This window comes from Pseudophryne corroboree, chromosome 3, assembly GCF_028390025.1.
Source record: "Pseudophryne corroboree isolate aPseCor3 chromosome 3, aPseCor3.hap2, whole genome shotgun sequence".
NCBI classification, from domain to species: domain Eukaryota; kingdom Metazoa; phylum Chordata; class Amphibia; order Anura; family Myobatrachidae; genus Pseudophryne; species Pseudophryne corroboree.
The window spans coordinates 12,138,310-12,154,760 of NC_086446.1; the positions used below are offsets into that span (position 1 = coordinate 12,138,310).

The following is a 16,451-nucleotide window of genomic DNA, read 5'->3' on the forward strand; positions in this document are numbered from 1 at the left end:
GAGGGGCCAGTCACCAGGAATCAGCCTGTGCCAATCATATCCTACATCCGGGCTGTGCGTTCCACCTTACTTCCGGTTTGTGCGTTCCACACACAGGAAGCGAGTTTTCATCGATTGTTGCAGCCTCCCAGTGTCCGTCGAGATCAGGTAATGGTAGCGTCTAGATTACCTGCGTGGAGAGCAGCAATAGGTTCCCTGGCCGTGTAGTGACGTCAGGAGCTCCCCTGGTCTGAGCTCCGCCTTCCATCTATCATTCCCACAAGGCAGCAGGAGCAGAGAGCAGCTATTGCTGTGTCTGGCAGCAGGTAATGATATTATTATTATTATTATTATTATTGTTCTGTTGGCTGAGCAGCTCTGGTGTTAGGATGCTGTACTACAGGGGGAGCAGCCTCTGGTGCCTTGTTGTAGTGCAGCTGGAGCAGCCTCTGGTGCTGCATTATCCCTGTACAGGTGGCTGACACTCTAGTGTCCTATTACCGTAATACAGGTGGCACAGACTCCGCCGTTACCGTAATACAGGTGACTCAAACTCCGCCGTTACCGTAATACAAGTAGTGCAGCCCCCCCACGTTACTATAATACAGGTCGCGCAGAGCAGGATGATAATTAGAGCAGTGTGAAGCAGATATGTGTCAGACTCCTGGCCGTGAGGTGTGTGGTGTAACCATTTAGCAATACAGCATTGCGTGTCAGTCACTGGGGAGTCTTATGTGTGACCAAGGTTGTATGACATAGGGGATAGATGGGGACTCAACAGTCATAGTGCTTCATATCTATGTTATATGTGTGCTCTGTGATGTTTATTATGTTTACTCCTAGACTACTGAGCTGTGAGGAACCAGAGTGTTTACTGGACGATACGTGAGGATGAGATCCGTCACTGATTCCCTGAGGATGGACAAGGACAGGAGTCACATGTCTGAGAGAATACTAAATCTCACCCTGGAGATCATCTATCTGCTGACTGGGGAGGTGAGGGGAACTGGGAGCATCACAGTGACATCACTTATATGTATAGTAATAATACAGGGACATGACTAGGTAGGTGAGGGGAACTGGGAGCGTCAGAGTGACATCACTTATACCTATAGTAATAATACAGGGACATGACTGGGGAGGTGAGAGGATCTGGGAGCATCACAGTGACATCACTTATATCTATAGTAATAATACAGGGACATGACTGGGTAGGTGAGGGGATCTGGGAGCGTCACAGTGACATCACTTATATCTATAGTAATAATACAGGGACATGACTGGGGAGGTTAGGGGATATGGGAGCGTCACAGTGACATCACTTATATCTATAGTAATAATACAGGGACATGACTGGGGAGGTGAGGGGATCTGGGAGTGTCACAGTGACATGACTGGGGAGGTGAGGGGATCTGGGAGTGTCACAGTGACATCACTTATATCTATAGTAATAATACAGGGACATGACTGGGGAGGTGAGGGGATCTGGGAGCATCACAGTGACATCACTTATATCTATAGTAATAATACAGGGACATGACTGGGTAGGAGAGGGGATCTGGGAGCGTCACTGTGATGTCACATATCTATAGTGATAATACAGGGACATGACTGGGTAGGAGAGGGGACCTGGGAGCGTCACATTGACATCACTTATATCTATAGTAATACAGGGACATGACTGGGGAGGTGAGGGGATCTGGGAGTGTCACAGTGACATCGCTTATATCTATAGTGATAATACAGGGACATGACTGGGGAGGTTAGGGAATCTGGGAGCGTCACAGTGACATCACTTATATCTATAGTAATAATACAGGAACATTACTGGGTAGGAGAGGGGATCTGGGAGCGTCACTGTGATGTCACTTATATCTATAGTAATGATACAGGGACATGACGGGTGGTGATGGGATCTGGGAGTGTCACAGTGATGGTACTTATATCTATAGTAATAATACTGGGACATGACTGGGGAGGTGAGGGGATCTGGGATTATCACACGGACATTATCATATCTATAGTAATAATACAGGAACATGACTGGGAAGGTGAGGGGGTCTGGGAGCGTCACAGTGACTTTTCCTATATCTATAATAATAATACTGGGACATGACTGGGGAGGTGAGGGGGTCTTGGAGCGTCATAGTGACTTTACCTATATCTATAGTAATAATACAGGGACATGACTGGGGAGGTGAGGGGATCTGGGAGTGTATGCACTGATATTTGGTGGCTCCTCTATACACAGGAATACTTAGTAGTGAAGAAGATATCCGATAAGTGTGAGACTCCCAGCAGTGGTTCACATGTGTCAGGAGGACTGAGCAGGACCCAAAGCCCCATCATGGTGCCTCCACCTCACTCACTGATACATGAGAGACACAATGACCAGAAGATCCTGGATCTCACCAACAAGATCATTCAGATGCTGACTGGAGAGGTGACTGCTGGGAATGGGACATTATACAGTAACACTAGGGGATGTGTCTGGGTGATGACCGGGGAGGTGACTGTTGGGAATGGAGCGTTATACAGTAACACCAGGGGTTGTGTCTGGGTGATGACAGGAGAGGTGACTGCTGGGAATGGGACATTATACAGTAACACCGGGGGATGTGTCTGGGTGATGACTGGAGAGGTGACTGCTGGGAATGGGGCATTATACAGTAATACCAGGGGGATGTGTCTGGGTGATGACTGGAGAGGTGACTGCTGGGAATGGGACATTATACAGTAACACCAGGGGATGTGTCTGGGGGATGACTGGAGAGGTGACTGCTGGGAATGGGGCATTATACAGTAACACCAGGGGATGTGTCTGGGTGATGACTGGAGAGGTGACTGCTGGGAATGGGACATTATACAGTAACACCGGGGGATGCGTCTGGGTGATGACTGGAGAGGTGACTGCTGGGAATGGGACATTATACAGTAACACCAGGGGATGTGTCTGGATGATGACTGGAGAGGTGACTGCTGGGAATGGGGCATTATACAGTAACACCAGGGGACGTGTCTGGGTGATGACTGGAGAGGTGACTGCTGGGAATGGGGCATTATACAGTAACACCAGGGGACGTGTCTGGGTGATGACTGGAGAGGTGACTGCTGGGAATGGGGCATTATACAGTAACACCAGGGGACGTGTCTGGGTGATGACTGGAGAGGTGACTGCTGGGAATGGGACATTATACAGTAACACCAGGGGACGTGTCTGGGTGATGACTGTATCACTGTGTGTGTCAGGTTCCTATAAGGTGTCAGGATGTCACTGTCTATGTCTCCATGCAGGAGGGGGAGTATATAGAGGAACACAGGGGTCTGTACAAGGACGTGATGATGGAGAATCACCGGCCCCTCACATCACTGGGTAAGAGGAGACTGTCATGTATTGTACAGGGGAGAGCAGGTATGGGGGCCCCTACATACACACATCACCTGATAATCACATATATACACTGTACTCAGTCACTGTGTGTCTCCTACAGATGGACCCAGTAACAGAGATACCCCAGAGAGATGTCCCCGTCCTCTGTATTCCCAGGATTGTACAGAGGAGAATCACAGGACCCCACAGGAGGATCAGGTAGGTGTGATGTAGGTCTCACCAATATACCAAAGTGACTTTCTGCAGCGGGGTACACTGGTATTCCACAGTATATCGGGGTGTAGAGTAGGATCTTGATACGAGGCACCAACAGGCTAAAAGCTTTGACGGTTCCCAGGATGCATAGCACTGCCTCCTCTATATCCCCGCCTCCATGCGCAGGAGTTCAGTTTGTAAGTTGGTGCCTGCAGGCAGATAACAGGAGCAGCCCTGAAAAGAGCTTTTTATAAGAAGATAGAAGACTCCAAGGGCTGCAGCAGAGGCACTCTTGTTGACATCTCATGCTGCGGCTCCCTCACCTCCCTGAGTGGCGCTGTATACTCCCGCGCCCTGGTTGCCGGGTACTTACAGCGGAGGGCTCCGGTTCTTTCTCCAGCTAGCACACACTCGCCACTGCTCTCCGGGATCGCGTGGCCTTATCAAGGGAGGAGGTAAGAGGGACCCGCAGGCGGGACCCACTGCAAATCGCGATCTGGCTCGGCCATTAGGAGGCGCGCTGGCGTGGACACTGTGTTGGTACAGGAACCCCACTAGACCACCAGGGCAAGGGCATAGGTCAGATTCTCCCTATAATCCGTTTTCATGAGGGCCGCAGTATCCGGTGGTGAAGTCCAGCAGGGGGATAAGGCTCTGACCTGTAGCCCCTCCCCCAGCCCCTGGGCGCCATTTACAGTAAATGTTCCCGCCCTGGAGCTGCATCTCTCTGTCTCACTCACTCCCTGTCAGCGTTTGGGCGACATTACAACACAGCTGCGCTGATTCTGGGACTGCTGGGCGATGCCTCCTCTGTAAAGCCGTCTGCATCATCAGCGCTGTGCTTCTACAGGACACTTAAGTATTCTTCATGTCGTATAGACAGTGTTAGTTAAGAACAAGTGCATTTGGTCAGGGTTATTTAGTACAAGTCCCCTGTGATATACATCCAGTCTTTACTGTGCATTGATATATCTGTATACACACTGCTACAAAAAATAAAGGGAACACTAAAATAACACATCCCAGATCTGAATGAATGAAATATTCTTATTAAATACTTTGTTCTTTACATAGTTGAATGTGCTGACAACAAAATCACACAAAAATTATCAATTGAAATCAAATTTATTAACTCATGGAGGTCTGGATTTGGAGTCACCCTCAAAATTAAAGTGGAAAAACACACTACAGGCTGATCCAACTTTAATGTAATGTCCTTAAAACAAGTCAAAATGAGGCTCAGTAGTGTGTGTGGCCTCCACGTGCCTGTATGACCTCCCTACAATGCCTGGGCATGCTCCTGATGAGGTGGCGGATGGTCTCCTGAGGGATCTCCTCCCAGACCCGGACTAAAGCATCCGCCAACTCCTGGACAGTCTGTGGTGCAATGTGGCGTTGGTGGATGGAGCGAGACATGATGTCCCAGATGTGCTCAATTGGAATCAGGTCTGCGGAATGGTCGGGCCAGTCCATAGCATCAATGCCTTCGTCTTGCAGGAACTGCTGACACACTCCAGCCACATGAGGTCTAGCATTGTCTTGCATTAGGAGGTACCCAGGGCCAACCGCACCAGCATATGGTCTCACAAGGGGTCTGAAGATCTCATCCCGGTACCTAATGGCAGTCAGGCTACCTCTGGCGAGCACATGGAGGGCTGTGCGGCCCCCCCAAAGAAATGCCACCCCACACCATTACTGACCCACTGTCAACCGGTCATGCTGGAAGATGTTGCAGGCAGTAGAACGTTCTCCTTGGCGTCTCCAGACTCTGTCACATGTACTCAGTGAGAACCTGCTTTCATCTGTGAAGAGCACAGGGCGCCAGTGGCGAATTTGCCAATCTTGGTGTTCTCTGGCAAATGCCAAACGTCCTGCACGGTGTTGGGCTGTAAGCACAACCCCCACCTGTGGACGTCGGGCCCTCATGCCACCCTCATGGAGTCTGTTTATGATCATATGAGTAGACACATGCACATTTGTGGCTTGCTGGAAGTCATTTTGCAGGGCTCTGGCAGTGCTCCTCCTGTTCCTCATTGCACAAAGGTAGAGGTAGCGGTCCTGCTGCTGGGTTATTGCCCTCCTACGGCCTCCTCCACGTCTCCTGATGTACTGGCCTGTCTCCTGGTAGCGCTTCCATGCTCTGGACACTACGCTGACAGACACAGCAAACCGTCTTGCCACAGCTCGCATTGATGTGCCATCCTGGATGAGCTGCACTACCTGAGCCACTTGTGTGGGTTGTAGACTCCGTCTCATGCTACCACCAGAGTGAAAGTACCGCCAGCTTTCAAAAGTGACTAAAACAGCAGCCAGAAAGCATAGGAGCTGAGAAGTGGTCTGTGGTCACCACCTGCAGAAAAACTCCTTTATTGGGGGTGTCTTGCTAATTGCCTATAATTTCCATCTGTTGTCTATTCCTTTTGCCCAACAGCATGTGAAATTGATTGTCAATCAGTGTTGCTTCCTAAGTAGACAGTTTGATTTCACAGAAGTGTTATTGACTTGGAGTTACATTGTGTTGTTTAAGTGTTCCCTTTATTTTTTTTTGAGCAGTGTATATACATAGCCTTACTTAGTAGTCAGATTACTTAGTATTGCTAGTCCAGTGCAGTGTTATTGTTTGTCATACTTCCTGCATTGTACATGTGACTGTGTGTGTGCATATAGCTGCTGTGTGATATCTACTCTGTGTATCTCACTTATACTGCTATCCCTATATTCTGTACCCTGAGGGGGGCTAAGTGCGTCAGAGTTGTTATTTAATATAGGTCTTTCACAGGATATACTTATTTTGTATTTCTCTGACATCCTAGTGGATGCTGGGTACTCCGTAAGGACCATGGGGAATAGCGGGCTCCGCAGGAGACTGAGCACTCTAAAAGAAAGATTAGGTACTATCTGGTGTGCACTGGCTCCTCCCTCTATGCCCCTCCTCCAGACCTCAGTTGGAATCTGTGCCCGGCCCGAGCTGGTTGCACACTAGGGGCTCTCCTGAGCTTCTAGAAAATACTTTATTTGTTAGATTTTTTATTTTCAGTGAAATCTGCTGGCAACAGACTCACTGCTACGATGGACTAAGGGGAGAGAAGCGAACCTACCTGCTTGCAGCTAGCTTGGGCTTCTAAAGCTACTGGACACCATTATCTCCAGAGGGATCGAACACAGGCCCAGCCTCGGTCGTCCGGTCCCGGAGCCGCGCCGCCGTCCCCCTTGCAGAGCCAGAAGCAAGAAGAGAATCCTGGAAATCGGCGGCAGAAGACTTCGGTCTTCATTAAGGTAGCGCACAGCACTGCAGCTGTGCGCCATTGCTCCCTCTGCACACCACATACTCCGGTCACTGATGGGTGCAGGGCGCTGGAGGGGGCGCCCTGGGCTGCAATTTGAGTACCTAACAATGGCGAACAGCACATAATATAGTAAAATAAACTATATATGTGCAAATTCCCCCGCCATAAACTACATAGAAAAGCAGGAGAAGTCCGTTGAGAAAGGGGCGGGGCTATCTCCCTCAGCACACTGGCGCCATTTTCTCTTCACAGCTCAGCTGGAAGACAGCTCCCCAGGCTCTCCCCTGTAGTTTTCAGGCTCAAAGGGTTAAAAAGAGAGGGGGGGCACTAAATTTAAGCGCTAAACTGTAATGTAAAGCAGCTATAGGGAAAATCACTTGTCTTAGTGTAAATCCCTGATTATATAGCGCTGTGGTGTGTGCTGGCATACTCTCTCTCTGTCTCCCCAAAGGACTTCTGTGGGGTCCTGTCCTCAGTCAGAGCATTCTCTGTGTGTGTGCGGTGTGTCGGTACGGCTGTGTCGACATGTTTGATGAGGAGGCTTATGTGGAGGCAGAGCAGGTGCCTATAAATGTGATGTCACCCCCTGCGGGGCCGACACCAGAGTGGGTGGATATGTGGAAGGTATTAACTGACAGTGTCAACTCCTTACATAAAAGGCTGGATGACGTAACAGCCGTGGGACAGCCGGCTTCTCAGTCCGCGCCTGCCCAGGCGTCTCAAAGGCCATCAGGGGCTCAAAAACGCCCGCTACCTCAGATGGCAGACACAGATGTCGACACGGAGTCTGACTCCAGTGTCGACGAGGATGAGACATGTACACAATCCACTAGGGGCATCCGTTGCATGATTACGGCAATGAAAAAAAATGTTACACATTTCTGACATTAACCCAAGTACCACTAAAAAGGGTATTATGTTTGGGGAGAAAAAGCAGTCAGTGTTTTTTCCCCCATCAGATGAGTTGAATGAAGTGTGTAAAGAAGCGTGGGCTTCGCCCGATAAGAAACTGGTAATTTCTAAAAAGTTACTGATGGCGTACCCTTTCCCGCCAGAGGATAGGTCACGTTGGGAGATATCCCCTAGGGTGGATAAGGCGCTCACACGTTTGTCAAAAAAGGTGGCACTGCCGTCTCGGGATACGGACGCCTTGAAGGAGCCTGCTGATAGAAAGCAGGAGGCAATCCTGAAGTCTGTATATACACACTCAGGTACTATACTGAGACCTGCAATTGCCTCAGCATGGAGGTGTAGTGCTGCTGCAGCGTGGTCTGATACTTTGTCAGATAATATTGATACCCTCAACAGGGATACTATTTTGCTAACCATAGAGCATATTAAAGACGTCGTCTTATATATGAGGGATGCACAGAGGGATATTTGCCAGCTGGCTTCCAGAATTAATGCACTGTCCATTTCTGCCAGGAGGGTTTTATGGACCCGGCAGTGGACAGGTGATGCTGATTCTAAAAGGCACATGGAGGTTCTGCCTTATAAGGGTGAGGAATTGTTTGGGGATGGTCTCCCAGACCTCGTATCCACAGCAACAGCTGGGAAGTCGACATTTTTACCTCAGGTTCCCTCACAGCCTAAGAAAGCACTGTATTATCAGGTACAGTCCTTTCGGCCTCAGAAAAGCAAGCGGGTCAAAGGCACTTCCTTTCTGCCAGAGGCAAGGGAAGAGGGAAAAAGCTGCACCAGACAGCCAGTTCCCAGGATCAAAAATCTTCCCCCGCTTCCTCTGAGTCCACCGCATGACGCTGGGGCTCCACAGGCGGAGCCAGGTGCGGTGGGGGCACGTCTCCGGAACTTCAGCGACCAGTGGACTCGCTCACAGGTGGATCCCTGGGTTCTGCAAGTAGTATCACAGGGATACAGGCTGGAGTTCGAGGCGACTCCCCCTCGCCGTTACCTCAAATCAGCCTTGCCTGCTGCCCTCAGAGAAAAGTAGGTAGTACTGGCGGCAATTCACAAGCTGTATCTTCAGCAGGTGATAATCAAGGTACCCCTCCTTCAACAGGGACGGGGTTACTATTCCACAATGTTTGTGGTACCGAAACCAGACGGTTCGGTGAGACCCATTCTAAATTTAAAATCCTTGAACATTTATATAAAAAAGTTCAAGTTCAAAGTACCTCAGGTTTGTGGTACAGTACTGTCATTACCAAATCCAGACGTTGCTGTTTGGTCTGTCCACGGCACCGCGGGTATTTACCAAGGTAATGGCCGAAATGATGATGCTCCTCCGAAAGAAGGGAGTCATGATTATTCCGTACTTGGACGATCTCCTTATAAAGGAGAGGTCCAAAAAGCAGTTGCTAGTCAGCGTAGCACTATCTCAGGAAATGCTGCATCAGCACGGCTGGATTCTGAATATCCCAAAGTCGCAGCTGATTCCTGCGACGCGTCTGCTGTTCTTGGGCATGATTCTGGACACAGAACAGAAGAAAATCTTTCTCCCGGAGGAGAAGGCCCAGGAATTATCATCTCTGGTCAGGGACCTCCTGAAACCAAAGCAGGTGTCGGTGCATCACTGCACGCGAGTCCAGGGAAAGATGGTAGCTTCTTACGAAGCAATTCCCTTCGGCAGGTTCCATGCAAGGACCTTCCAGTGGGATCTGTTGGACAAGTGGCCGGATCGCATCTCCAGATGCATTGGTTAACCACCCTGTCCCCGTGGGCCAGGGTGTCTCTGCTGTGGTGGCTGCAGAGTGCTCATTTGCTCGAAGGCCGCAGATTCGGCATACAGGACTGGGTCCTGGTGACCACGGATGCAAGCCTCCAAGGTTAGGGGGCAGTCACCCAGGGAAGAAACTTCCAGGGACAATGGTCCAGGGACAATGGTCGAGTCAGGAAACTTCCCTACACATAAATATTCTGGAACTAAGGGCCATTTACGCCCTGAGTCAAGCAGAACCCCTGCTTCAAAACCAACAGGTTCTGATTCAGTCAGACAACATCACAGCGTTCGCCCATGTAAACCGCCAGGGCGGCACAAGAAGCAGGGTGGCAATGACAGAAGCCACAAGGATTCTTCGATGGGCGGAGAATCACGTGATAGCACTGTCAGCAGTGTTCATTCCGGGAGTGGACAACTGGGAAGTAGACTTCCTCAGCAGGCACGGCCTCCACCCGGGAGTGTGGGGACTTCATCCAGAAGTCTTCCAGCTGATTGTAAACCGTTGGGAACGGCCACAGGTGGACATGATGGCGTCCCGCCTCAACAAAAAGCTAAAAAGATATTGCGCCAGGTCAAGGGACCCTCAGGCGATAGCTGTGGACGCTCTAGTGACACCGTGGGTGTACCAGTCGGTTTATGTGTTCCCTCCTCTTCCTCTCATACCCAAGGTACTGAGGATAATAAGAAGGAGAGGAGTAAGAACTATACTCATTATTCCGGATTGGCCAAGAAGAGCTTGGTACCCAGAACTTCAAGAAATGATCTCAGAGGACCCATGGCCTCTGCCGCTCAGACAGGACCTGCTGCAGCAGGGGCCCTGTCTGTTCCAAGACTTACCGCGGCTGCGTTTGACGGCATGGCGGTTGAACACCGGATCCTAAAGGGAAAGGGCATTCCAGAGGAAGTCATTCCTACGCTGATTAAAGCTAGGAAGGATGCGACCGCAAAACATTATCACCGCATATGGCGATAATATGTTGCTTGGTGTAAGGCCAGGAAGGCCCCAACGGAGGAATTTCAGCTGGGTTGATTTCTGCGCTTCCTACAGTCAGGGGTGACTATGGGCCTCAAATTGGGTTCCATTAAGGTCCAGATTTCAGCTCTGTCGATTTTCTTCCAAAAAGAACTGGCTTCACTGCCTGAAGTTAAGACATTGTTAAAGGAGTGCTGCATATTCAGCCCCCTTTTCTGCCTCCAGTGGCACCTTGGGATCTCAACGTGGTGTTGGATTTCCTAAAGTCGCATTGGTTTGAGCCACTTAAAACCGTGGAGCTAAAATATCTCACGTGGAAAGTGGTCATGCTGTTAGCCTTGGCTTCGGCCAGGCGTGTGTCAGAATTGGCGGCTTTGTCATGTAAAAGCCCTTATCTGATTTTCCATAGGGATAGGGCGGAATTGAGGACTCGTCTTCCTAAGGTGGTATCAGCGTTTCACTATTGCGGTGCCCGCGGCTACTCGGGACTTGGAGGATTCCAAGTTGCTGGACGTAGTCAGGGCCCTGAAAATCTATGTTTCCAGGACGGCTAGAGTCAGGAAAACTGACTCGCTATTTATCCTACATATAGATTGGTAAATGCTCAATTAGCTTAGTGATATCATTCAGGTGCTCGAAAGGAAGGGGTATTTCTGAGCAAGAAAAAAAGCAATTGTTTCCCCAGCACACTGAATGGATAACAGTAACCAGATATAAATCCCACATGATAATAGAATTCAGAGATCTTCGTTACACATATTTGCGCAAATGTGTGGTTAAGCCCCAAAGCCGCATCAAGGCCTCTCTGTATATTTGGGGTCCCTAGCGCTATATCTAGGTGCAGGGTGTGGCACCCCAAAACACCAGACTGAGCCAGAAAGCACAGCGTGACATACCAGTGTAAAAAACTATAGTGTTAATAAATTAGTATTTAGGAAGCCGAAGCTATAGAGGGGGTGATACAAACATGAAATGTAATTAAAATAGAGAAATAGTGTTAGAAAATTAATAAGTGAAAAGTGTTAATAGAATGTAAAGGTATACCACACTAAAGCCATCCAGCTCAGCCAGTCCAGAGGCACCACACCTCACACCTCCATTACCCCAATCTGGGTCTAATATTAACCAGCAAGGAGTCACATGATAATGGCTCCTTACTAAAATATGTCTAAGCTAAGAGCTACTTACCTTGGAGCAACCCCATAATGCTCCATGTGGCATGTCAGGGCCTGCACCTCCTCCTAATGCAGAAACCTCTCTGCCTCTCACAACATACATATAGATTGGTAAATGCTCAATTAGCTTAGTGATATCATTCAGGTGCTCGAAAGGAAGGGGTATTTCTGAGCAAGAAAAAAAGCAATTGTTTCCCCAGCACACTGAATGGATAACAGTAACCAGATATAAATCCCACATGATAATAGAATTCAGAGATCTTCGTTACACATATTTGCGCAAATGTGTGGTTAAGCCCCAAAGCCGCATCAAGGCCTCTCTGTATATTTGGGGTCCCTAGCGCTATATCTAGGTGCAGGGTGTGGCACCCCAAAACACCAGAATGAGCCAGAAAGCACAGCGTGACATACCAGTGTAAAAAACTATAGTGTTAATAAATTAGTATTTAGGAAGCCGAAGCTATAGAGGGGGTGATACAAACATGAAATGTAATTAAAATAGAGAAATAGTGTTAGAAAATTAATAAGTGAAAAGTGTTAATAGAATGTAAAGGTATACCACACTAAAGCCATCCAGCTCAGCCAGTCCAGAGGCACCACACCTCACACCTCCATTACCCCAATCTGGGTCTAATATTAACCAGCAAGGAGTCACATGATAATGGCTCCTTACTAAAATATGTCTAAGCTAAGAGCTACTTACCTTGGAGCAACCCCATAATGCTCCATGTGGCATGTCAGGGCCTGCACCTCCTCCTAATGCAGAAACCTCTCTGCCTCTCACAACATACATATAGATTGGTAAATGCTCAATTAGCTTAGTGATATCATTCAGGTGCTCGAAAGGAAGGGGTATTTCTGAGCAAGAAAAAAAGCAATTGTTTCCCCAGCACACTGAATGGATAACAGTAACCAGATATAAATCCCACATGATAATAGAATTCAGAGATCTTCGTTACACATATTTGCGCAAATGTGTGGTTAAGCCCCAAAGCCGCATCAAGGCCTCTCTGTATATTTGGGGTCCCTAGCGCTATATCTAGGTGCAGGGTGTGGCACCCCAAAACACCAGAATGAGCCAGAAAGCACAGCGTGACATACCAGTGTAAAAAACTATAGTGTTAATAAATTAGTATTTAGGAAGCCGAAGCTATAGAGGGGGTGATACAAACATGAAATGTAATTAAAATAGAGAAATAGTGTTAGAAAATTAATAAGTGAAAAGTGTTAATAGAATGTAAAGGTATACCACACTAAAGCCATCCAGCTCAGCCAGTCCAGAGGCACCACACCTCACACCTCCATTACCCCAATCTGGGTCTAATATTAACCAGCAAGGTCGAAACGCGTTCTACCCATCTATACTACATTGGACTGAGGACGAATATTCACTACAAAGAAGGACAGTACTGCTAATCCTTTCCGCAAACCATCCGGTCACGTGATCCGGAGTTCCGGAAGCAACCGGTTGCCAGGCGACGGAAGAAGCCCGAGACAGCGGAGAGTGGAAGGCGGAGGGGAAGGGAGAAGGTAAGTCCCTGTAGGAGGAGGAGAGGCGCGGCCAGCCGCTCGGAGAGCTCCGGCCGGGTCCACTTCGCCTCTGTGACAGGCGCACACCCCAGGTCAGCGGCCCCACAGAGCGGGCCTGATTCGGGCGCTCTACTGTGGGACATGCTGCAGGAGAAATAGCGCCAGTCCAGGGTCCTTATTCTCCACTCTAACCAAAGCATACACTACCGCTGTCAACTGTTCATCACTTCACAAGAGAATCCTTCACTTCAGAGCACAGATTAGCGGGACGCCGCTGTCTGTATAGACTTGTAAACCGTTTGGACTTTAGTACATATTATCATTAATATTTTTTTGTGGCATTTTTCTTTTTCTTTTTTTCGACTTTACAAAGATTACAGCATTTGTTCTTTCAATTGAACCTTGCACTTCAGAATTTAAGCTCAAACCAGGAGCGTGCCCCAATCACTGATTGACTTTTAAACCGAATTTATACCTGTTGGGAAAGAAAGTATCTCAGCATCTTAGAATAAACAACCTTAAGTATATTACCTGCTTTTTCATTATTGATTTTAGTTTCACTTTATAACCGTATCATTCACCACTACAAATAGGGTTTGAGCGCTGGTTCCCTGTGGATTTATCCACATCTGTATACTTACCATTTAAGGGGGGGTGGGACACCCCTCATTACCAGCAGCACACCCCGCCTCAGATTAACACCTCAGTGCGCAGAGAACCCATTTCTGTATATTTACAACTTTGCCGAGCTGCTACTTGGTCGGGTTCAAACACATTTGCAAAATTCTACAAGTTTGATACCCTGGCTGAGGAGTACCTTGAGTTTGCTCATTCGGTCCTGCAGAGTCATCCGCACTCTCCCGCCCGTTTGGGAGCTTTGGTATAATCCCCATGGTCCTGGGGGGCGTGGTTTGGCTAGCAGAGACGGTGGCTGTGTTTCACCTCAGCTCCTCTGGTGAACACGATAAAACAGCCTTTATAACCCCTCTACCTATCCCAATTATAGCCAAAAGACAGCCCAGCAGACCCAGTTACCCGGCTGCCACAACCTGGGGAGTCCCGCGGAGTCGGGAAGTGCTTTTAAGCACTTTTGCGGACTGCGGCCTTCTCCCCGGACGGAAGCCGGGGCCTAGAGTTTACAGAGAAGCCCGGATTGCTCCAGCAAGAAGAGGTCCGTCGCTACGTGAGGGCGCCCGGCGGCTCCCACCACATCATCCGGACTCACCAAGCCTCGGCCGAGGAGTGGAGGACGGGTCCGGCATCCGGGGGTAAGTCCGCTCCACGTACGGAGCTCGGACTGTGACCGGAGTGACGATCCTCGACGGAAGGGACCCCCGCGATCCCGCGATTACATCTGCGGCCCTGCAGCGCAGCACTGTGCGCTCTCCCATACGGACAACCCGGCGCCCTCGCAGACGGCTGGCAGCGCTCGCTCCCCTCCCCACCCCGCTGTTACAACCACGGCCCTGCAGTGCAGCACGGTGCGCTCGGCTACACGGACCGCCCGGCGGCCTCACAGACGGCTGGCAGCACTCGCTCCCCCCTCACGTCTCACAGGTACCAGAGCTCTCCCCTCTCTCTTAACCCAGACACCTGAGGTAGAAACCTTGGTGGGACTGTTACCATCCACATTCCCTCCACTTACCCCAGTGCCCACTCATACCCCACTAATATATACAGGTTGCGACCTATCCTTCCCTGTGAAGCCAGGGACTAGAGTGGAGACCCCCCTCCCGGAATAGCTCCGACACTTGGCTAAGTGATACACCCCTGTTGGAGACTTGCCCACAGCGAGAGGCAGCGGCAGGGGAGGAGGGAGACCGCGGGATGCGAAGACACAGGCCCATCTGATTCACGCTACCGAGGCGCGACGGCGGTGACGGAGGCCCAGGACACCCGCGGACCAGACGGGGGCGACGGCTGGTAGGTTTCTTTGTTGGCCTGCCAGTCCCTCGTTCCCCGACGGCTCAGCGGCATTCACTGCACCTCTCCCGCCCACCGTGTCCCCGTCGAAGAGGCACATAGCTTGACCTTGACACCCGAGGCCTCCACTCCCTGCATCCGCAGGCCGGGGTCTGAAGTTTAGAAGAAGCCCGAACGTGAGTTCCGGGATCGGAACGTGGACACGGCGGCCCACAAAATACTCGCCTGCAGTCGCCTCCTGCGGCCATAAGTCCCCTCCCCACTTGTAGCAGGCCTAACACCTACAGTTTGGATATTATACATATTGAGATCAGGGGGCTTGGGGCCTAAATTTCAGTGGCAGTGCCCTTTTGAGATCCATATCTTGAGCTGGAGCACCCTCTAGTGGCCTACCCATATACAGAGTTATACATAAGCCACTTAGATCTCCTCATACTTCTCTGATAGAATCTTCAGAGGAAGTGGGTCGCTCCCTGGGAGCCGGCAATGCAGGTGCCCTATATCTACCTCCACATTACCGAAGAAGCGGGATCTGAAGCCCACTACGTGCCTGCTACTGTAACAACGATCACCAATTAATGACGTGCTAGTGCCATTCCATTGGGAGTCATCATGCTATAGGCACTTCACAGCGCACCAAACAATGCTAACTCTATACTCATGATATTTTCTGCAATCAAGTATCCATCCAATCATTTATAAGCATGGTTAGATCCGGGAAAAAGAAGGGCAACACCGCACAACCTAAAGAGACCGCGACCCAACCGGGAATGAGATCGTTCCTGCAATCTACACCTGCAAGGCTATCCGGAAATCTCTCTCCCTCCAGCCCGTCTTCCTGTCATTCTGCTTCCTCTGCCTCCCCGTTAATGATGGAGCAGCCCACCTCACACACCCACAGCGACACCACTCTTCAAGATATCCTGCAATTTATGAAAACACTTCCTACTAAGAAGGACATCCAAGATACCATACGAAAAGAGCTGGCATCAATCAAACAAGACATCTCCCAGCTTTCCGATAGAGTAGACTCCCTGGAGGATCACAGAGCCTCCACTGTCAACTACCTGGGATCCTTAACAGACGCTATCAAATCCCAATCAGATGAGATCAGATCGCTACGATCCCGCGTACTGGATTTGGATAACAGAGGGAGGAGGAATAACATTCGGGTGAGAGGCATCCCAGAGGAAGTTCCCCAGACGGGCATAGTGGATGCTTTGACGACAATCTTTAACACGATTCTGGGCAAAGATCCAACTGCCACCATAACATTTGACAGAGCCCATCGCGCTCTAAAACCAAGGGGGCTTCCCTC

General features: G+C 49.7%; 1 protein-coding gene across 1 annotated transcript in view; it reads left to right on the forward strand.

Moving 5' to 3' along the window:
• Window positions 1–113: 113 nt before the first annotated feature.
• LOC135056954 (zinc finger protein 23-like) overlaps window positions 114–16,451 on the forward strand; it is a 54,543-nt gene continuing 38,205 nt past the window's right edge. Inside the window, exons 1-5 of the mRNA XM_063962745.1 lie at window positions 114–305; window positions 823–975; window positions 2,231–2,422; window positions 3,274–3,352; window positions 3,471–3,568. Of these exons, the coding sequence (XP_063818815.1) occupies window positions 871–975; window positions 2,231–2,422; window positions 3,274–3,352; window positions 3,471–3,568 (474 nt within the window). The 5' untranslated portion in view covers window positions 114–305; window positions 823–870. The remainder of the gene's footprint in view (window positions 306–822; window positions 976–2,230; window positions 2,423–3,273; window positions 3,353–3,470; window positions 3,569–16,451) is intronic.